Source organism: Oenanthe melanoleuca, chromosome 20 (assembly GCF_029582105.1).
Source record: "Oenanthe melanoleuca isolate GR-GAL-2019-014 chromosome 20, OMel1.0, whole genome shotgun sequence".
In the NCBI taxonomy this organism is placed as follows: Eukaryota; Metazoa; Chordata; class Aves; order Passeriformes; family Muscicapidae; genus Oenanthe; species Oenanthe melanoleuca.
This window is the reverse complement of record NC_079353.1, coordinates 3,345,601-3,368,539: the sequence shown is the minus strand read 5'-3', so window position 1 is coordinate 3,368,539 and position 22,939 is coordinate 3,345,601. Positions and strand designations below refer to the sequence as shown.

Sequence of the window (22,939 nt, the reverse complement as noted above, 5' to 3'; positions counted from 1 at the left end):
ATCCAAACTGCACACAGTGTTGTGTAGACACCCAAGAAACCAGGCTCTGTCTCCCACCTTCCCACGAGTATCCTCACCAAAGAAAATGTTTTGCCTCCTTTCACACCCCAAAATCTGTGACATTGGAGATATCCCCATGGGAAATGTCCCCCACTGCAGTGAGTATGTTTGTCATTACTTTATAAAGTAAGTGATGCTGTCAAACCTGAACAGCTCTCTTCTTCTCCAATGATGTATTTAGACAAGAATAATAATATATCTCTCATTATACCCATCAGGGTGGTTATCTATAGGGACAGATAATTTTCCTCTGTTGCCTACATAATTAAGGAACACTTCTGGCAGCAAAGAGATCCCAGCTCACATCTTTTCTTCCTGAGACTCTAATAACTCACTACCTTCTTGAAGATTTTGGTGTCAAAACCATTTTAAACTCCAAAGTCCTGCTCTGACCCTGCTGCAGGTTAAGGGATCACACTGAGCACCACCTCCTTTGTACCACACTGCCCATGGGCCAGGTTGTAAATCAGACCTCAAAACTGATCCCTGTTAAAAATAATCTCCCCAAAATAGAAGAGAGCAGGAGTAAGGGTTACCAGGGTTATTTTTAACCTGGTTGGTTCAATGGTCTGATTTACACTGGGGACCCAGAGGAGGTTTTTTTGGCCCAGTGAGGGTGGCACATCCCGGTGTGGAGCGGAGGGAAGGGCTGGCTGTGGGCACAGAGGATGCTGAGCTGCCTTTGAGGCTGAAGCCAGAGTGTGGGAAAGCTCAAGGACACCACTCAGAAACCATAATAAAACCATTCAGCAGCAGTGGTAGTGGGAGATTCAAAATAACTACAATGGGGCAGTGTAATAAAACTTAAACTGAAACCAAGAGACCTGCAGACAATATCAGCATCTCTTCCAAGCATCCACAGCCTAGAGAGCCACAGGCTGCAGTCATTCCTCTGATATTTTGCCTTTCAATAGCTAATACTCTGATTCTACTACTTTCTGAATACCATTTTTCTGAATTTAGTATGGTATTTTCAAGAAACATCTTCCTCAGCTGAGTCCAGATCAATTAAAAATAGGCAGCAGTAAATCCTTCTCAGCTATTTTGAATATTTCATTAAAACCAGAGAATTATAAATGGTCTGTGATCCAAAGTAAATAGGTTTTATTTGGTTGCTTGGTTCAATTTGGTTGATCATGGAGTGTGAAATGTTGATAAAATGGGAACATTTCCTTCCCTTTTCTAAAAGTAAGAGCAAAAAGAAAGGGATGAGAAGAAGGCCACTATTACTGGGGATGGAGAAAATATCCTAACCACTGTCTGGTATGCAGAACAGGAATAAAAATATCACTTTTATAACCCAGCTAACCCAACATCACCTGACATTGGAGACAGATATACAGCTAGTTTGATTTATTGAAACTACTTACGAGGTTGATTTTTGACACTGAAAACACACAGATACAGTTGTGTTGAGTTAAATGTATCAAAGGGCAATCATGATGGAAATACCATTTGAAAGCCTCAACTATAGATCTGATCTACTAGAAACTGCAATATTTTAAAACACCAGCATGATTATGTGGACAGAATTTCTTTCAGTCAGTACTATGTTTTGCCTTTCTCCATATGCTACTACTTGTATTCAAAAATTTAATTTCTTAATACCAACTGTGCTGAATTAATAATCCCCAACATAGTAAATTTTCAGCTTTAAAGGGGATGTTTAACCTAGCATTACACTGTACCAACATTATTTTTAACTCAAGCTGTTGTTTTCCAGTTTTTTTTAATTCAAAACAATATGGTCTATACAAATGACACACATTTCCTGTAAGTCAAAAACTGCAAAGCAAACAGATGGAGACCCAGGCTAAGAAAAGAATTAGAATATCAGAATACAAAAGTTGCTCTTTGAATCCTAATTTACATGTAGGGCCAGATCCCAATATTAGCATTACACTTTTGTAAAGCCCATACATTCTTCCTGACTTTCTTCTGCCTTTCACATGACACTGAACCTTTGCTGTTAGGAGATCTGCATTTCAGCTCCACCTGTTCCACAGGGAACTGTCAACACAGATTTTGGCCTCTACTTTAAAATTCACTCCAACTGCTCCTTTTTGAAGATGATGATATTATAGCTGGAGAAGAAATCCCACAATCCTTCCTGACCTCTGTGTCAGTGCTTTCTCTTCAGCAGAACTATCTAAATTAATGTTTAGGAAAAGAAGAATGGGCATTTAAAGGGAAGCAGAACAGCCCTGTGTTTAAGAATATAGCCCTAAGTACTTGCAGCCCTCAAAGAACATCCCCTTGGGACATGAGTGCTCCTCCTCCCTACCCTCGTGTTCTTCCTAGGGCAGAGAGCAGCATCAAACACTACACTGAGAAAAGCATGTCCTCAAGACAGCTGAAAGGTGATTTCCCATGAAGAAAATGCAAGAGGCAGAAAGCAAATTCTGCAGCTCAAGCCAGACAGAATTACACTGGGCTGACATTGCTAAAACTTCCCCTCCTTTCTTCCCAATCAATACTCTATATAGGAAAAAGTTTAGTTGCCAGTTTATGAAATTCTTCCCCCAGTGTACTGGAGGAGAAAGCAGATGATCAAGATTTCCTTAGATTTAAAGCATAACTAGCACAAGGCTGTCCTCTCTGCTTCCATAAAATTATTTTTTTCTTCAAAGTACTTTTAATTAATCTGTACCAAAATCAAAACTATTTTTACAGCAGTATTCAAGGATTGTGATTTCTGTCACTATGCACTGAGAGCTGGCATCTAGGGACACTCTAGATCTTAACTTGATTTAAATCATGCAATTAAAAGGCAGGTTCAGTTTTCCAGGTACCAAAGGACTACAACCTACATTCTGACAAACTCAGAAATCAGAGACCTGTTAACTTATATAATCACTGAGGGCTGAGAGAGCCAACAATAGTCCTTCAGCATCTGTGGCTAATGCATATCCAGTTTAAAACCTCAGCCCTACAAACATTTACATATGAAACAGTTAATCATGCCAATGAAGTAAGCCACTAGTCAAAGTTATGCACACGCCTAAACCTCTGTAGACTCAGGGCTTAAAAATTTAAGACAATACCTTTGCTCAGAGAAGAAAAACTAGTTTTATTAGAGCACTGTTATTCCTGAAGTTGTGTGTCATTTAACACCTCAAAGACTCTTCACTGAACTTGGAATTGTTTATAGAGATATATTATTATTTACATTGTAAGTCACACTATTACACCTTGCTTTCAGTGAAAAAAAAAGGGAAAAATGAAAAGAAATCACTGCACTCCAATTGGATGGAAGAAAACAAAAGACCTCTGAGACAGTTTTCTAATAGAAGGAAAATCCAGTATTTCAGTGTGAGGTAGGTCACAGGAATTTGTTGCAGCATTGTTACAGATCACAACCTGAACCAGCACAAACAATGGCAGTGGGAGAGCTGTGGGCACACAGCCAGTGCAGGAGCACAGAGAGTGCAGCAAGGAACCACTGTCTTCTCTCTCAAATATTCTCCTAAAACTATCTTCAAAGCATGAATTTTTCTGTGCCTCCAGCAGGAGAGATCATCCATGAAGGGACTGAGTATTCCTGTGAGTAACACCGACAAATGTCTAAATTAAAGAGGTATGAAGTGAAAAACCTCAAAATCTCAAATTTAAGATGCTTTAAGACAAAATGACAATGACTACACTTTATGTGCTAGAGAGAATCATACACCCCCCTCCATCAACCTCTCTGTGCCTGTTCAACATGGAAAATGATTTGAAGATTACAGTGCAGTATTTCCATTAACTGCTAATGTCACCTGACTTCTGCCTTGTACACAAAGCATGTGGGTTTGGTTGGTTGGTTATTTTACTTTTGATAAAGACTGACCAAAGCAGAGAAATTCCTAGAAGCAGCAACATTTGAAGAAGGTAGATGTTGTTGGTCTTACAGACCAGCTTGTTCAATAATATTTACATATCAAGAATTACAAACTGAATTAAGAATTGCTGTGGTGCAAACTATCCCATATCTTACTACTATTTGCACTTGCACTTTCATTTCAAGCATTTGGGACTGCTGGACACAGAATTCTGGTGTAAATGGATTGTGATTTTTGATAAATCATCGTAATTCCTCCCCTCAGCCCCCTGGAACAGTGCACAGAGAGAGAAATGCAAGTTTTGAACCACTCCTGCATTACAGCAAGTAAAAGTTACTTCATGGCAATTAACAAAAATATCTTCTCAGTGTTTCAGTGTTCAGTGTTTGCAAACTGTATTTTCATGGGCTTCTGCTACAAGTCTGGTTGAGATACAGGAGAAATTAATCACCGTGAGTGGGCACAAAGTTGTATCATCAACTAAAAAATTATCCTTTATGCATTTATTCTGGGACTGCTGGCACCTCCAAAGATTAACCAGGGCTGGGGCAAGGATGTGTGTGTGGAGGCTCTGCAGAGAGCCTGCCTGACACTGAGTCTGACAAAGAATCAGCAGGAAAGCTCCAGTGTTCTTCCAGAAGGGAGAAATCATTAAACACCAGCTAACCATCAAGAGAGTGCTGTGTGTATCTCCACTCCTTCTGGGCAGGGCAATTCCCAACAACACCCAAACTTTAAACCCAGCACTGTCCATCTTGACTCTGTGGCTAATTATTTCCCCAGGGCACAAAAAGCAGACGAGGGTCTCCATGTTCTGAAGGATCAGCTGGAATATTCTGGCTGTGTTGCTGTAAATTCGATTAGCACTCACCAAAGGCACCTACTGCAGTAATTCCCAGAGAGCAGCTCACTGTTCTGGGGAAATATTTACTACAGGGCACTGAAATATAATCACTTGCAAAAAGGCATGGCTGCAGCCATGAATTACTCACCGGAGGGAAATCGAAGTCTATCTGGTTTGCTAAATTTAAGATGTAGTCGATTCGAAACTGGTTCTCTGGATTGGCTAGTTCCACTGGAGGTGCCAAATTGCCCATTGCTGTCACTATTGTCTGCAAAGAAACACAAGTAAAATATTGCAGAGAGTCTAAATAGCCACCTGGAATAGCTAAAAAACAATTGGTTATAAGTTTACCTCTATAGCTTCTTTAATATTGTTTTTAATATCCTGAATTTTCATTTTCTTCTCCCTGTAATAAAAAAGATACATCATTACATTTATAAGCCAAACAAGCAGAATAGCTTTTTAAAACAGAACATGAACTTGAAAAATATTCTATCAAAGCTGTATTGGTAGATATTTAAACGAGTCTATCTTGAAACTTTTCTACTTAAGCAGTAACATCTATATGCATCTATTTTAAGCAGTAACATCTATTTGCATCCAAAAAATCAGTGTCTAATTATGCTTTAATAAAAACTTACTACAGCCTTATACTGGGGCTAAGACATTCTGCAGAATCAAACAGATTTTGATTCATTTGAATGCAAAATACTAGACATACGTGAAAGTTCTTTAGGAAAGTATACACTGGAAACAAACAGAAAGGAAAAAAGGGTCAGTTACTAAAAGTAGAAACAAATTAAAGGAGACCAAAGAACCTCAAAGGACAAAAAAATTAAAGCACAAAAATGATGCCTTGACAGAACAAGCCAGAGCAGAGAACTCAGCCTGACACAAGACATTCAATCAGTGTGGATGTGAAACATGAACAGTAAAGGGTTAACCCCAGTATATAAAATTACCTCTTGACTACAGGCAGAGGAATAGGCTGGAAAACCACTCAGAATGAGCACTATCATTTGGGATTAACTGCAGGCACATCCACCAGCCCAACAGGCTGGAGCAGGACAGTGCAAACCCTTGTCTCTGCTCCTTTGCACTGCATTTTGTGTCAAATCTGACAACAGCTAATTTCAATGCTAAATAGTGCAATCAAATGAAATGCATGATCAAACATTTGGTATAACCAGGAATTAGCACCCTAAAAGTACTACTAGCACTGAGCCTCTAAACTGTAACTTAATTGCAAAGCACTATGATAAAATTTTTCACATTACTGATTTCTTCCTAGACGCAGCATAAAATCACTACTTTGAGGTAAACCAAGTTAGCCATGCAGTTACTAAAAAAAGCCAGCTAAACTGTCTAAGTGACCTTTTAATCATCACTGAACTGCTTTTGCAGGACTCTTTGATTATGGAATATATAACTTTTTTTCATTTTGAAAACTAACATTTTCCAGCACAGTGTCCCAGAGACTGTGAAGTACCAACAGCATTTCCTTTTTTTACCCTTTTCAAGATAGTAACTCACACTTTCAGCATACAGACCTCATCTTGAAAACCTCATTTTATGGAGTTAATTCAATAAGCATATTGCAAATGCTTTTTATCACTTTTTCCCTTCTATAATTACTCACAGTCAAAAACCAAAATGAAACTGAAAGCATAGTCACCAATCAAGAATGCAGAAGAACAGCAGGGGAAAAAAAATAAAAAAGCACTACTTCAATTATAAGGCAGACACAGACATCCAGGAGTGGTGGGAATTTCAGCTATCAAGTGAAAAATTAATGCAACTTTTGTAAAAGCCAGGGTCAGAGGGAAACATCACCATGCCTGCCCCACTGTTCTGCCAGAGGTGGGGAGGATGTGCTTGGACATTCCCAGCTGTGACAGCAGGGCTGCAATGCCAGGGCTGCTCTTCCAGAGGAACAGCAGCACCAAATCATCGTGCTCAGGATGACTTTGCTGTGCAGGGAACAGCTCTGAATCAGCAGCACAACAACAAACACAAATGTGATTATCCTGAAACATCAGCTCCTCACTGACCACATGTCCTCAGAAGTTTGGGGCAGGGACAGGAAGGTCAGTGAAGCTTGATGCAGAGAGAGAACTGAATGATCAATAATCAGATGTAAATTCTGTATTTTCCTAGACTTTACCTACCTACAGACTACCTCACTCCTGAAAATTACCAGATTTTGCTTCAGAGATTTGGTACTGCTGATGAGAACGAGGCAGTGAGCCAAGAAAGACCAAAAGCACCAAATTAAGGAAAATAAATTAGACAGCATAAGAGAGAAAAATACTGAGGGCTTTTCACTCTTCCTTCTAACTGCAATGCTTTCTATTGCCCCAGGTCTTGACAAACTCTCCATTCCACAACCACGACTCAGGCTGCACAAATATTCTGGTTTTCAGCTGTGCACATATGGTTGCAAAACCACCATCCACTTTCAGTTTTTAAAAATCATGTTTAATTATTAAAAAGATGTAAATAATGGTATGAAAGTGGGAAGTGTTTATCAATGACAGTGTAAGCAATTTGTCTGGCTTTTATTCTGCCTCCAAATTTCAGCTGGATCTTGAACTTATGTATCCAGATTCTGCCCTGTTTAGATCAAAAGGGCAACTGATATGCAGAAAGCCAAGCAAGGTACCAGTATTTTTAAAGAATCAGCAGTTATTTCGCTTTGGTTTGGAGTATTAGTAGAAAAAGAGAAGTTTAGGGAGTTTGAATTGTTTATAAGCAAACTCTCTTTATCCTCTCTTCCCTGGTACACTTGCTATTAATTGTCTTGAAGCATCAATGAGGTGCACATTGACCTGTCTCTTCCATGCCATACAATAAACCTCATTATTTTAATTAAAGATTTCAGTCAAACTTCCACATTTACACCTCTTGGCTGATCCTCTCACTACTAAGTGATAATGAATATGGAGAAACGTTAACCTGCAGCAATTAACAAAGTGCTTGATAACCATCATCATCTTTACAACAAGGATACTCACAGCTCCTATTTCTGGTGTTGTTGCCATGGCCCTATAGCCTGCCCAGTAAACAAGGAATCCTATTACACAGCAGTGAATGTATCACAGCATTTTGTGTTTTGTAATGTTTACTAGACATAAACTTTCCATGACAATGAGACACTTTATTCTTCTGGAACTCAGCATGTTCATCAATCAACCATCCAACAGCACCTTACAAACAACTCTAATTTCTCACAAAAAACCAAAGAAATCCAAAAAGGTGATATCCACTTTACTCAGGGACTAATGAGGTGAAGCACATAAAAGCAACATCCCATTGTTCTGCCAAATTATCCTTTTTTTTAGAAACCCAGTCAGGTTGCACCTCAAATTTCCAGCAGTACTCAAACTTCTATTTTCCACAACCACAAAGACTGAATATTCAGCTTAGGTTCTTTCCTTTTTTTCTTTCTTATTCCCAGGTGCTGGCACAAAACTACAAATGAAAAAAAGCTGGGCTGCCAAAATGTTTTCCTCTGGAACATCCTGAGTAGTTTGGGAATGGCACCAATGCTCTCCTGGCTCAGCAATGACTGATGTCTCTGCAGGCCTGTTCTGTATCTTTAGATGTCATGGGTTAATAAGGTCATATTTTTAATCTTGTTTAAAACTTTTGCTTAGGCTGTGCAAGGTAGGCCAAACAAAGCATTAAACTCTATTAGTTGAGGATTAGAAGAAAAATCTCAAATCCTGCTGTTTTCAATATTTAAATGGGCCAAAGAAAAGCTGCACATAGCTTTCAGGAAAACTAATAAAGTCTATTTTAGGGACTATAAAAAAAAGATGACATTTTAATTCAAGTAACATTAAATCAGAATGACATCAAAGGTCAGAAAAATCAAATATTCCTTGAAAACCAGCCTAATCAGTATACAGTAAAGAACTTCCCTACCTGTGGTTGAGCTTTACTATTAAAAAGGCAACATTTTTACTCAAAGTTTATAAAATTGTATGCAAAGAACACATTAACAAACAGATTATCAGAAAGTAAACTAATTTAATTTTAATGTCCATTTCTGGTTTACTTTACAGATAATAGAAATTACCATTACTTGGAAAAAATACTTCAAGTTTAAAAAGAACATTCCAGAGGATAAAGATTCAGTTCACCCTGAAACCTTCTGCATCTCTCAGGTAGAAAAATAATTTTTAAAATGGGTGCTGAAATTAATTCTCATAACAAAATATGATAAAGAATTAGGAGGGAGGGCACAGATGGATGGACAGGGATGATGGGAAATCTTTATACCATTAATCTAATTCCTAAAATGAAACAAATTTGAATTTTTTGGTCAGTGCATACACGTTAGGAAACCTTGGAGAGTTCTGCAGCTCTGGAGAATATATAGATTTTAATAGGGCATATTAAAATGTAGTCACACAGTGTTAATACAGAGGCTTTGTCTCCTTTACAAGGCTGTAAACAGCCCAGCCTCTATCACCTTCAGGGACTGGTGTAATGCATAAATTACCTTTATTTCTGAAGCAGTCAAACTTCACTGACTCTTGAACCTGCTGACACAACAACTGCAGCAGGGCAAGGCTTCCCTTCCCCAGGCAAAGCTCTGCAGCTAATGAGTCAATTTGCAAGTGGAAGAGCCAGAATGGAAATCTTACAAAGCAATTCATCTGCCTCTGACTTTTGATGGTAGAAAATGACACAGTTGTGTTTCACACAGGTGCACATCCCTGCTTTTTCAGGTTTTGCCAGCAAATGTGAGTGCCCAGGGAAGCAGCCATGGGCTGTCCCCTTCTGCTCACCTTCAAAAGCTCATCAATTACACACTGACAGCCAGTGAAAACTTAACAGATCCATTTTGTTTTAAAATACAACTCAGTTCTTTGACAGGCAGTCATGCACTTCACAGGCACGTGGGATTTAAACATGCCTATTCATCTAAATAAAGTGTCTTTGATGCATTGAAACATGCTGATGGATTTAATAAATATTCCATAAAATCTGCATTAAAATTTATTTACTGAACCTTATGGAAACTAAGAGCACTACCTGCCAATCCACCTCAGAGAAACAGAGCTGTGCAGTCCAGATCTTCAGACACAAGACCATGAGAAAGGAAATTCAATTAAGGTTTTGCTACCAATCCACATGACAAAAATCCTGCAGTACTTTACAATTCAACTAAAAGATAAATTTGTTTTAGCCTGGATTATTTCTAACAGAACATGGCAATTACTTCAAAATATAATAGCTAGAACAGCAAAGAGGGCAGAGGCCGAGTTAGAGGCACTTGAAAATGGGGAAAAATAGTTGCCTAGAGTATTCAGAGTGAGGCTGAAATAATTCATCTTACACCTGTGACAAAGTACCAATTTTACAGACAAAACTACTAAAATGCAATAGCACAACCCACTACATATCTTCTGCAAACTCAACACCTTTATATCACACTGCTGAGACACCCCAGTAGTTCAGCCAGCTTCAAAGAGATTTTTCTATTTTGTACAGTTCAATCCCAGAAAGGACAAACCCTTGCAGTGCCATGGGGCAGGAGCTGCCTCTCAGCAGCTCCACAGCAGGGACTCTGCACAGCTTATAACAGAAATAGGATTTACTTGGGTCCTCACTTGCAGTGGAGCTGAAAGAGATTTTCTAACCATGTTAATACTTTGTTCTTGGTCAGCACCTGGCAAAGTGAAATGGTACCCAAGGCACAGAAGGCTGACACAATGCACCCTAAAAAGCACTTTACAGTCTGTGTGTGCTGGTAACTCTGACCACAGCAGGGTTGAAGATGATCTTCTTCCTCCTACACCAACACCTACTTCACTTGGAAAACTCTCTGTTTAACTTCTCCAAAATTCCAGGTATCAACACCTGTATCATTTAGCTACCAGAGATCTGTGAGAGGAAATAATATCAGAAAAAAGAACACCTATGAGGATAAACTATTTGTTTTCTCTGTAAATAAGTAACAGCTTTTGGAAAAAAGAAAAACCCAACAGGCTGAATAATTCTGTCATTATACACTTTGAATTAAAGACACAGTTAAAAATTGATTATGTTGGACAGATTTAACTGTGACCTAAATTATTTGGGAGAACTTAGTTCAATTATCCCCTGAAGCATAATCACTTTCTCACACAATATGTGATACAATGTATAGAGTAGACAATACAAAAATACAAAAACAAGTTCCCTTTTAAAGACTGTGAAAAGCACTCCAAGTTGCTTTACCACTCCTTGTTTTAATACACTGCAATATTTCTCTCCATGAGTAACATGCACATCTTACCATGCAGCCATAAACACATGAACAGAGGATAAGAAATACAAGCACAGATACCTTCTATTAATGGAATGACAGAACCATTCTCTAAGTTAAAAGTCACGAAGCACAAATTACTGAAGTGTTGATTAAAAAAAACACATGATAATCTCTGTGAAAACAGGAATCTTGTTATTTTTGATCAGTGTTAGGGGCTGAGATGTGACTTGTTTCTTATCTTTGGGAATGGCACCACAATGAAATTATATCAAACTCTAAAAAAGGTATCCCTGAATATAAATGCAATAAACTCCATTTTTAGGTTTATTTTATCTCTGCTCCCTGTGATACCCAGAGTGCAAAGGTTAAAGGGTAACTTTATTCTGCCTCTTTGGATATCCTGATGCAAAGACTGGCTGTGGGCAGACTTTGCTCCTGATGAAGTTCAGGACTGGCAGCACGCACGTGGCTCACAGCACCTGCCCAGGTGGATGTGGCACAGAGATGCTATTCTGGCTCTAAGCCACCTTGAGGCTCCCCTTCAGCTTTGCAAATTCCTACATAAAACCAGTTTAACTGGTTTACAGTCCCTTTATACCTGTTAGTGGCACAAAGAGACCATCACAGACACAATATTAAGAAGCATAACTCTGCTTATCCTGCTCCATTTACCTCCACTAATTAACTAGCAATAGTTTAGGTAAGAGATGAAAATAGAATTGTTCACAAAGAGCTCTGTGATGTACGAGCTTGACAAAGGCCTTTTAGTTCCTGCTGAGCAATTAAACACCTCTGTAAACTGCAAACCCTGCCTGTAGCTCCCCAGGCATTCAGAGGGGAACACACCGGTGTCATTTTCTTGCTCTTAGTGCAGGTAATTAAAGCATATTGCACTAAAAGGTGTCCTCAGAAGCTGAGCATTCTCTCTAGACACTCCATACAATAATTAACAAGGCTGTAGAGTCTTCAGAGGATGCTGTGATTCTTTTCTGGTCCAGAAGGACACCTCAGAACCAGCAGGAACGGGAGGACTCAAAGTCAAATTGCTGAATCATCCTGCTTTGTACAATTCACTATTTCAGACAATCAAACTGCTGTCAGGAAGCAGAGACCTTTTTAGTTATTTATATAAGTATTGTGAATGTGGCCATTATCAACACAGAATAAAGGAAATGTCCATTGTCCATCAGATTTTTTTAAACACTTTTGCCCATCTGTGCAGCAGCACTGAAACACAGCACAGGACACCTCTCAGGATGTCCCCTCTGCTGCTCCAGGCTGGCTGTTTGTACAGCCAATCCTCAGAGCAGAACCAAGCTCCTGGCTTCTCCTGCATCGCTGCATGCTCAGAAAAAATACTATTGTGGGAGTGTATAGTGCCTAGGCACTGCATCCACGTGGATGAACAGCACCTGCTGTTAAATCTGGGCCATTTGCTGTGCATCACCTCATCCTTTGCTTTCAAACACAGGCAGGTAACAGCAGCCTTCTGGGGGGTTCCTGCTGTCACCTTAGTTCTCACTTTCAAAGCATTTTTATCCAACCTTTGAAACATCAATTTGATGAGTGTCCTTGGCTCCAGGCTTTGCAAATGCCTGCATTCCAGTAACTTCTTCAGCCAGGACTGGGTATGAGCTTTTGAAGGGAAGGCAATCACATCCCAGAGCTCTTCAGGGGTTCATGCACAAGAATGAGAGGAATAGCTCCTATAATGGCTGATGACCTCAGTGCTACTTAAAGCTGAAAAAGTACACAGCTGGCCAAGTGCCAATATTAAATGGAAAGAAGCCCTAAAATAAAAATGGCTGGAACAGTGGATGCCAAGTAAGTGTAAACACAGACCAGCCAAAGCAGGATGCAATGCAGCAGGGAAGACACTGATGGGACAGGTGGAAAATGGTTGGTCCTGAGAATCCCTTGATTTTTTTTTAGTGGTTATGATCTCTGTTATCATTTGAAACACTTATGGCATGTGATATTGTAGACAGATGATCTGGAGGGTGGTTGCCTCTAGCAGTGACAAAAGGCAAGGTTTTTTGCCTCACTCAAATAAAAAGCAATTACCTAATGTATTTCACCATTTCCCCCTGGTACATCTGAAAAATTCCATTAAACTCTCAATGACCCAAACCCTTAACATTTTGTAAATGCTGTAGGATTTAGTATTGGCAGCTCATAATGACAATCTGAACAGGAAAGCAGTTAAGGCAAGTGATGTAGACCCAAAAAAATCAGGGGGAACTATTTGGACAGGAACAAAGGAACTGTTTACTAAACTATGCAGCTGTCACTGAAAGTTAACACTTCAGAGAGATATTAACATTAAATTCTTTGTTCACCATACTTTCTTACAGCAGTGTTGAAGTGCTTTCACTGAATTAAGTCTTTCCTTCACAGCTGTTAAACCCAGAATTTTTACCACAGACAAAGTCTGAATTAAGGAAGATTTCCACAGTTATCTTCAAAGATAAAGGGCTGTCAGGCTTATGCAACTTTCCTCATATGCCTTAAAGAATTACAGACTCAGCATTATCAGCAGAAACTAGAACAGCCCCTACTGATCTTCTTTTTTTGGGAAGTTCTAAAGAAGTCATTCTTAAGAATGTGCTGTCACACCTAAATGGTGATTTCCACTGTACACTTCATTAGAATACAAATTTCAGTAGAAAGACAGTTTTCTGAAAAACATTACGGATGTCACATTTCCATGTAAAGACTTAGCATAAATTTCCTCTGAAACACCCATTAAAAAAATGTTGTGAAATTTGTCAAGGCCTGAGAGATTTCAAGAGTTATAGCTGTGTATTTATACTTTCAGACATGTGTGAATTTACTATGGCTGTGCACATAAACTGCAATTTTAGGACACAGAGCAGCTAAGTAGTGGAATGAACAAATCTGAAAATGTGTCCCTTGAAGACCCAAGCCAGGGCACGGAGAGGCAGGTGTAACACAGCACACAACAAAGCAAGGTGCTGACAACTTTGGCTCTAATCCATCAAAGCACTTAAGCACATGTTTAATTTTAAGCACATGAGTAATTCTATCAACTTTAATAGGGCTACTCATGGTTTAAGTACTGTGATGGATGGGGGCCAGAATGCCCAGAACCTTTAAGAATGCTGCATGGCCTATGCTACATGGAGAAAATACAGCATTCTCCCACTGAACAATTAAGTTATAAATGCTTTGAGAGTTAAATTTACCATAAGTTGAACTCAGTTATGCTTATGTAAACTTAGAGATGTAAGTTCTTCCACAGCCTTTGAAGATAAAATATGATGAAGGTTCTCATGTACAAGATGACCACAAATTTTTATTTTGCCCTTCTTTTTTCTCTAACAGTTCTGAGTCACCTCTGCCCATCACACTTTGCTTTGAAACAGGGAGATTAGTTAAGTACACCAAAAATTTAGCTACTAGTAACACTCTTAAATAGGATGCCTCTGGTTGCAGTCTGCAAACATCAGTACTACAACCTTTCCTACCTGTCTCATACATGTCCAATTGCAAGAGGTTCAACAGTGCAGTAACTCCTGTCTAACATTTATTTCTGATACTCAAAGCTGTGCACATGCCTATTCTGTACAGATATAAGGTGTTGCAAATATGTGACTTTAAATAAAATTAGGATTTCTTTGAAGTATTTTATACAGCCAATATTAAGGACATGAAAAAGAAATAAACCCTACACCTGCTCTGCAAATTTCTAGGTAGGATAGCTTCTCTAAATCAGTGGTGTCTTACTTGATCTCTAAACCACTCACTAGAAGATTCTTGATTTTGTTTTATCTTAATATAGCTCCACAACAGGTGACCAAGTCTCATAAAATAATTTGCTAAGAAAGGGAAAAATGGAACAATTTGAGAAAGCACAGATTATTTTATTCTTGGTTTTTTGTTTGATTGGTTGAGTTTTTTTACTTGTTGGTAAACAAGCAGCAGAAAGAACAAAAAACCAGATATCTTCTGTGTGGACTATGCATTCTGAGATAACTGCAGCAGGGGAATGATATACTACAACTTATGAGATGGATTTTATGGCAAATGAAGTACATCATCAGGGAACTTAAAAATTCCATTAAACACAATTCAAAAGAAAAAAAAATCTTTGAAACTATGTTACTGCAGAACTGTCAATTTATTAGAACAGTGCATCTAGAAACAAATTTTGCAGGGCTACTACTGTTCACAGATTTAATAATAATTTTGATAATTCCTAACTTGAAAAGATTTTTATCAAAAAAGTGTTTTACAGTTATTTTTGTATAATAAATGAGTTTATCCTTGACTTCTAGTATTTCCACTTCACTTGTGCACATCTATCACAGCAGTACTGTGTGAGCCACAAGCTTGGAATCCTTGTTGAGAAGGGAAAGGAGGCAAAGTGACTGTGTCTGCAAAAGGCAGTTCAGAGTAACTATGACAGAAGTAAGCTCTTTTCTTCAAGAAAAGCCTCAGGAGGTCAAAGCTGCACTTCAGGCAAAAAGCAAAACATGTCTGTGCTTGTCTCTGAGTGAAATCCTCAGCATCACACACAACACCCAGCTAAGATTTTCTTTATTTCACATTACTATGTCCAATGCTTTTGCCACATTGTGCCATCTTTAAAACAAGGCATGTGCTTTATCTTGAGAGCTCCAGAGTGTCCCCACAGATTCCAAAAAGCCACTGGTTTATCAGAACTGTTACTCTACATTCAAACACAGACATACTTCAATTCTGTCCAAAACTGGAATTCAAAGCCGTTTCTTCTCCAGTCAGGGTGGTTATAAAACATTTTTCCAGAGTCCCACTCGCTGTTAATTGATCTTCCCTTACCTCTGGCACAAGTGTCAGTGAGCAGGTAACCCTCAAGAGAGCAAACCTACCAACATCCACCAGAAATAAACCATTCAGCTCTGATACCCTGATTACAGCTGACATGGAGATCCACAGATCAATACCCAGCCTCATGCTTATAAAGGTTTGTTAATGCCACAGTCACACAAATGTTTATTAACATCTGTGCAGTAAGATGCAAGTATATTATGACACAAGACCACGAGAATTAAAATAAGCAAAATTTGGTGTGAGTTAATCCACTGAAACTTCAGCTCCACTGAAAATTTTCTTGGATCAGAAAATCAAAACTCCTGCATACAGAGTCTCAAGTAACCTGACTGCACTGCTATTTATTTTTGCATCTCCCACACCACTGATTTTACTACTAAATTTTTACTGAGCCAAGACTGTGCCAAATCTCAAGGTGGCACGAGACAGGGGCAGAATGCCCCCCATAGCTGGAGTGCTCAGACCAGCCAGGACAAAGCAACTGCTGTGAGCACCAAACAACACTCACCACAGGGAACCCAGCAGGGAACATCTTGCACGAGTCTTAGCATCGTTCTAAAAAAAGATTTCGGCAGTAAAAAGCTTGTTGGTCTAAAGCAACACCTGCTTTTTCTTATGAAAGGTCTGCTCCTGTCACTGGTGCTGCTGAGCCCTCTGCAGACACCAAAGCTGCTCCAGCACCTCCTGGAACATCGCTGGAAGGGAACACAAAACTCTCCCCTCTAGATTAGCACGTTCCAACCCTAAAGCTCTGAGGTACAGTAACATTGGCTTGGTTACAGCAAAGGTCATTCAGATCAAGTTAAGGCCGCCCTGGATGTAAAAGAAAAAGGTAGAGTTCATATCTGTTACATGAATAACCAAAGTATTCACATTTCCTACACAGCTCATGAGAAACTTCTGTGATTATTGTTTTAGACAAAGAAGTTAAGGAAGCATGGGTTTCCCTGTAAGTTTTAAAATCTGTTTTCTAATATTTTCAAATCCCCTATTGTTACAAACAACACTAATGTCTCCTGAAACTGTAAAATTACAAGAGGAGTTTTCCATGCACCTTACTTGTGCAATTGCCAGTGTTTTTGGCCACTTTCATGTTCTGAAGAAGTTTTCTCTGATTTAGTCCTCCAAAGTAACAGGAATGAAAAATCACATCAATAAATTATGATCTTAAGAAAGGCAGTCTCTAAGTACAGCCAAATTAAACTTTAAACTCAGCAAAGCTGAATGAAAATTGGGGCTGCTACTGTACTTTTCTCATCTGCTCAGTAAAGCTCCAGTGTATTTACACACAGATACCCTGACACACTTAGACAAACAAAGTTATTCTCTTAACAGCCCAGAAATAACACAGAAATTGTTTATAACCAACTTGCCACACAAAAGAAACGAACCATGCTGAATTTCAAACACTGGAAAATGGACACAAGGCAAAAGCACAAAGAATCAAATTTGTGAGTAAAGAAATTCTCCAAAACCAACTTTACACCAAAACCATCAGTCTCAAAAGCTACAACTACACTGGTAACAAGCTCAAATTCAGATATTTTTGTAATAATTATCCCTGGTGGCCCAGAGATCAACAAGTATCAGGCAATAGCTGCCTCTAAAGTATCAACACTGATTTCTATAATTATATTTCATATGATATGAAAGGTATTTTAATTTCTTTTCCAGTTATTAGAAGTTTTGCACTACCAGAAGTGAAGATGATATAAGAAAAGTATTTGTAAGTAAACACCAAATATTACCAGGCAACAACAACAAAAATACCCTCACTTCCTTCCAAGCACAGATACCGTCAGCACCACATTAAACTCATTAGCAAAATTCTTCAACCAGTGTCAGGGAATATTGTTTCAGGCAACAGTGTCTACCTGATGCTCTTGCTGGCCTGACTTTAGAATACACTGTCAACTAAAAGACATAAAAAATATCTATTCTTTTCTAGACATCTAGGGCTATATTTACAAGAAAAGGTGAAGTCAATTTATTGAGAGAAACACAAGTTTCTCTATTGCTACTTCTGAAATAATTTTGCCTTGGATTAAGCAGGAAAAAATCTTCCTTTGATACAGAGGAGCTGTAGAAATGAATCTGAAAACACAATACACAGTTCCTGTACCTAGATACTGTCTTTCCCCATTATGTCCACTCACTTAAAATGCACAGTAAGAGAACAATATTTCAAGCCACACTCCACCACGATTCTGGACCTCCAGGGAACCCCACCTCTACTATCAAGGGAGTTTATTTAACCAGGAAGGTACTATTTAAAACCAGAATGGTTCATGGATGTTTTGAACAAAAAAATTCTGCATCCAAACTAGAGCCTTTCCTAATGCAACATAAATTAGCTGGAAAAATTCCAAACAGATCTTATTAAACAGTCTGGAAGCTACAATGTGAAGAAACTTTCACTTTACTGTATTTAATATCTACACATATTTGAACTCAACCTGTGAAAAGAATGACTTTTTACTGAGCTTAAAATTGGAAATTAATGATACCTGAATAAGCACATTTATTTTCACTTCCCCTGATAAAAGGGAAGTTATATTGTTGTAATTTAAGTCAAACTGTGACAATGGCACAATTATCATGTCCTGGCCCTGACCTGACATTTCTAAATGATAACAAAAAAGTAAAAGACACAGTTCATGCTGACAGTATGTAATGAATGAGAATGTTAGGCCAAAAGTTATGTGAGAAATTACTCGCTGATACTTAGCTCATCAGTTAGAATATACAGCACCTTGTCATAATTGTCCAATTACTTTCACAAAATATGGTTCTTTAAATACAAGTAATATTGTTTGAATGAGAAAATTACACACAGCTGAAGAAAACAATTTCAAGAGAGTGTGTATAACAGTGCAAATTACTTAAACAATATTGCTAGGGCACAATTATTGATCCAACCAGCTGCTACCTTGGCTTCAACAAAACCAAAGCAAAAGCTCTGAGAAGTTTGGTTCTACCTGAATCTGACCTCAGTGGCACCCAGCTAATGCAGATGTATGCAACCAGGCAAAACTACTGTTTCATTGGATTTGCTTTCTGTTTGAAACAAAGGAAAACTTGAAACTTCAAAAGGAAAATGAAGATTTTTTTATATTATTCAAGTATTAGGTTTTTTTAAAGAAAGAGACAAACAAACTCAACGTGACTTAGCTTCAAACCTTGTTATGAATTTTGCTTCTTGGAGTTTCTGAAGTGGCAGTGGCAGAACTTGAAGAAGACTCAGTGAATTTCTTAGACTTTTTCCCTAGTCCTCCCCAAGTGCCATTTCTGACACATAATACTGGACTACACAAACCACTGGTCTAAACTAGTGTTGCACTGATTCTTAGAAATTCTCTTCCTAGAAATTTCAGCAGACCAGATGCCACTATGTTACAGAAAGAGTGTGCTTAGTACCACAGATTTGATTAAAAGAATTTGGTGAATCATCAGTATCTACAACATTCTAAAATATATTATTGATGAGATACATAAAACAGACTACACAAAACATTATCTAATTTAAATAAGAGAAGCTGCTTTTTAGCCATGAGTAAGCTACTGGGAGCTTACCCAGCTACTGGAAGAGAAGGGAATGGACTCTGCTGTAGCAATCATTGTCACACGAGGGACAAAGCTTTCCAAATATTTAACACATAGGATTGAAAAACCTCTTTCTCTGAGAAAAGTTTCACAGAAAGATAAACCAAGTTTATTCCCACCAGGTACAAGAGTACCTTTTCAACACATGCAAACAATATGCAGAAATGCCCAACGAATTTACTACCTGGAAATCAGATAACCACACCAAAGTAACTGCAGCATAATGATATTCACTGGCACCTCCTCCTGTGCTTTTGTGCAGGAATTAAGAGGAGTTGAGATTTATAGAACACAACATAACCAATGGCACATGCTATGTGTTCCAAACACATTTATAGAAGTTTAAGCTATGTATTTTAGTAGGTTATTAACAGCTGGTGTTGGCAGCAAAAGGCTACGTTTCTCTAAAAATATTAATGCCAACATAGCCATAAACATTTTTATGAGTAAGTTTTTTTTTATAAAGCACTGCACTGACATGAGCTAGTCAATCCTTTCCTAAGGGGCAGATTAAGTATTAAAGTACATCCAAGGTGTGGCATCGTATCAGTTTACCCTCAGTGGCAGTTAAACTTACACAATTAGAGAAAATTCTACATCAGCTTCATCACTGGAAACCAGAAGCTTGTGATAATGCTGAACTCTACCAAGTGATTCTGAGGGAAGGAATCCCAGTGGACAACTTACAGCCTGAGCTGTGTAACTACAGATTAAGTCACTAGAGGGGAAAAGAAAATAAAATAACCATTTTCACACCACCTGATAATTATGAAATCTACAAAGTATGAAGGTAGTGCAAGTGTTCTGTCTTGAGCATCATGCCTCAGGAGTATTTCAAATCTTTGTCTGATCTAGCTCTGCATTTATCCTTTCTGCATTAGCAATCAGTAAAAAAAGAGAGGGAGAGAAGAAGTATCTGGGTGATAATTTCACTGTAGGCAATCAACATTCATATCCAGCATTAATATTCAGGAAATGCCCCAAGTCTCAATCATTAATGATTAAGTACCACCACACCCTGGAATATTTTACTACATATCTGTATTGACATCATGAGATCCAAACTTCAAACGCAATTGCTTGCCATTTTAAGGATCTTCTTGGAATTCACTAGATCTAGAGAAACTCTTGTGCCAAGGCAACAAACAACTGAATTACAAAAGCTGTAGTCACAACTACCAACACACTGCACCAGTCTGAGGAAATATTTTAAATATAAACAATCATCTTCTGGAAGACAGAATTTAGAAAATTTAAACCTTAGACTAAGACTGACTTCTTCTATTTAATAAGAAATAATGTTTTTATACTTTATAATTTCATCTCACAGTATCATACACCTGCAACCCAAATTGCCAGCTGCACTCCTGAGCTTACACAGTCCAGCTTTTGGTGAACACTCAGCACATGGAAATGGCTCTGGGAATCAGAACCACCCCTGGACACCCAACAGGGCACAGGAGTTGTGTGTTCCAAAGAAGCAGAGATGGCCATGTTTAAATGTTTATCACCTTCTGCAGTATTATTACTTTTAAAGATACTGATGACAAATCTAAAATAAGTTATGTGTTTAATTTCATTTTGCAAAAAGGACATTTATTTAGTGACAAAGATGTTCTCCCCAGAGTAACTGGGTGTCCTATTTTGTTGAAAGATGGATAAAATGAGGAAACCAACAAGCAAACTGTATTATCAAATTAGATGACACATTTGCTTGAAAACTTAAATTTTAAGGCAGTGAAGCCATACCAAGTATCACTGAATATACAGCTACTTACAAAGGGTTAATGTACAACATGCAGCAGTTGTCACAGATAACTATAGTTAGAGTTCAATAAATTGGTGGAAGGATTATAGTGCAGTTTTATTACTACCTCCAACACTTTTACTGATGTGCTTATTACTTCTTTTATAGCGTGCTCCTCTTGAGCAACCAGTTTATAATATTTACTCTTTTAAAACTAGATATACAGAGAATACATATATATATAAAAGGGCAGCTAAGTTTACATGGCAATACTGGTGCATCACATATATATATATATGTATATATATATACACACACACACACACACATAGCAATTACTCACATCTTGCATGGACAAACTTACTGACAAGCCTAGAGGCAAGAGGCAGCTGCCAAAATCCACCTATTTTATGCATTACAAAAAAAGCATGAACTAGGACTGGTCTTCTTCTCTTAGAAGATGAGGATAAAAATACCACCACTACAAACAGTTTTTGTATATGCATCACACACACAGACTATTTTTCTATCTCTAAATTACCTCTATTAGCTGCAGAATGTCAAAATAATTTTAGTCCAACACAAATAACCCTTAGAAGTTGAACATGGTAAAAATACTACGTAATACTGGGATGTTTTCTCATTTGCTTTTTAACCAAGTATAGTTATTTTGCATGCCTTCCTTAATTCAATTTATCCTTAAACCTAGAATGATCTAGTATTGTTTCTAGTCCTCACATTAAAAGTGACAACAAGCTGACTTAAATTCTCTGTAACTGGAGAGTAATTCCCCACTCCTCACACAGAGCTAAACCCAGCTCCTCTCAGGCAGGCACTCCTCTGGGTCTGTGATTCAGATGAACACACAGACTGATTCAAAGTGTGGATGTTCTGTTAGCAGCAGCTCCAAGCACCACTCTGCCTGTAAAACACCTTTCTCTCTGTGGAAAAGGAGAGCAGGAAGCCACCTAGCAAGGATAAGCTGTGGATTTGCACACTGAAACTCCATTTTTTTGTGTTTATCTGCCTCACACAGCAAATTCCTCCTGAATAATCCTACCTCATTTTGTTCATTTTACCCTGAATAGTACCAAAACACCCATGTGGGGATGCAGTGTGTAACCACAGGCTGAGCACAAAGCCTGTAAAAATGTGTGTAAAAAGCCTCACTGGAGCATGTCCAACACGTGGATCTGTGTGCCACAGACAGGGAGGGTGTAACTCACAACTCATCCTACTTTGGGTATAAATTGACACATCCCCGTTTCTGACACATTTGCAGCACATCCTTTCTTTACTACTCTCTTCTAGAAATGGAACAAGCATCTTCCTAAGACCACCATCTTCAGGAAAAAATGAGTGGAAAGGAAAAGACTGAACTGTGACTGGGGCCAACAGTCCTCTGGACCAGAACCTGTAGGACAGCCCAATCCTCTGGTGTCTCTTCAAGGCAATTCCAGGTAGCTGTGATAGGGAAAGTGAGTGTTCACAGTGTCAGAACCTGCTGTAAAAAAACCCCACACTTGAATTTAAACTGCTTTTTAGGAGTTAGTTAAAGGATCTAAAATTACCTTTTTATATAGGCAGTCATTGGCAATGATGTCCTAAATTACAAGGAACTCAAATTATGGCAATCTTAACTCAGATACTTTCTAACTTAAGTGTATCCTCAGTAACGTTGCTTTGGTCAGTCTACATGAAACACAAAGTTTCCTTTTGAAGAACCTAAAACAAGAGTCATTTTCCCAAATTAGCTTTCACTTCACTTA

At 38.4% G+C, this 22,939-nt stretch overlaps 1 protein-coding gene across 3 annotated transcripts in view; it reads right to left on the bottom strand.

Annotated features, from left to right (window-relative positions):
* Nucleotides 1–22,939, bottom strand: part of GNAS (GNAS complex locus) — a 130,677-nt gene that overhangs the window by 42,766 nt on the left and 64,972 nt on the right. For all 3 annotated transcript variants that reach the window (XM_056507344.1, XM_056507345.1, XM_056507346.1), the window contains exons 3-4: nucleotides 5,077–5,131; nucleotides 4,874–4,993 (exon numbers count right to left, since the gene is read on the bottom strand). In XM_056507344.1, coding sequence (XP_056363319.1) covers nucleotides 4,874–4,993; nucleotides 5,077–5,131 — 175 coding nt within the window. The remainder of the gene's footprint in view (nucleotides 1–4,873; nucleotides 4,994–5,076; nucleotides 5,132–22,939) is intronic.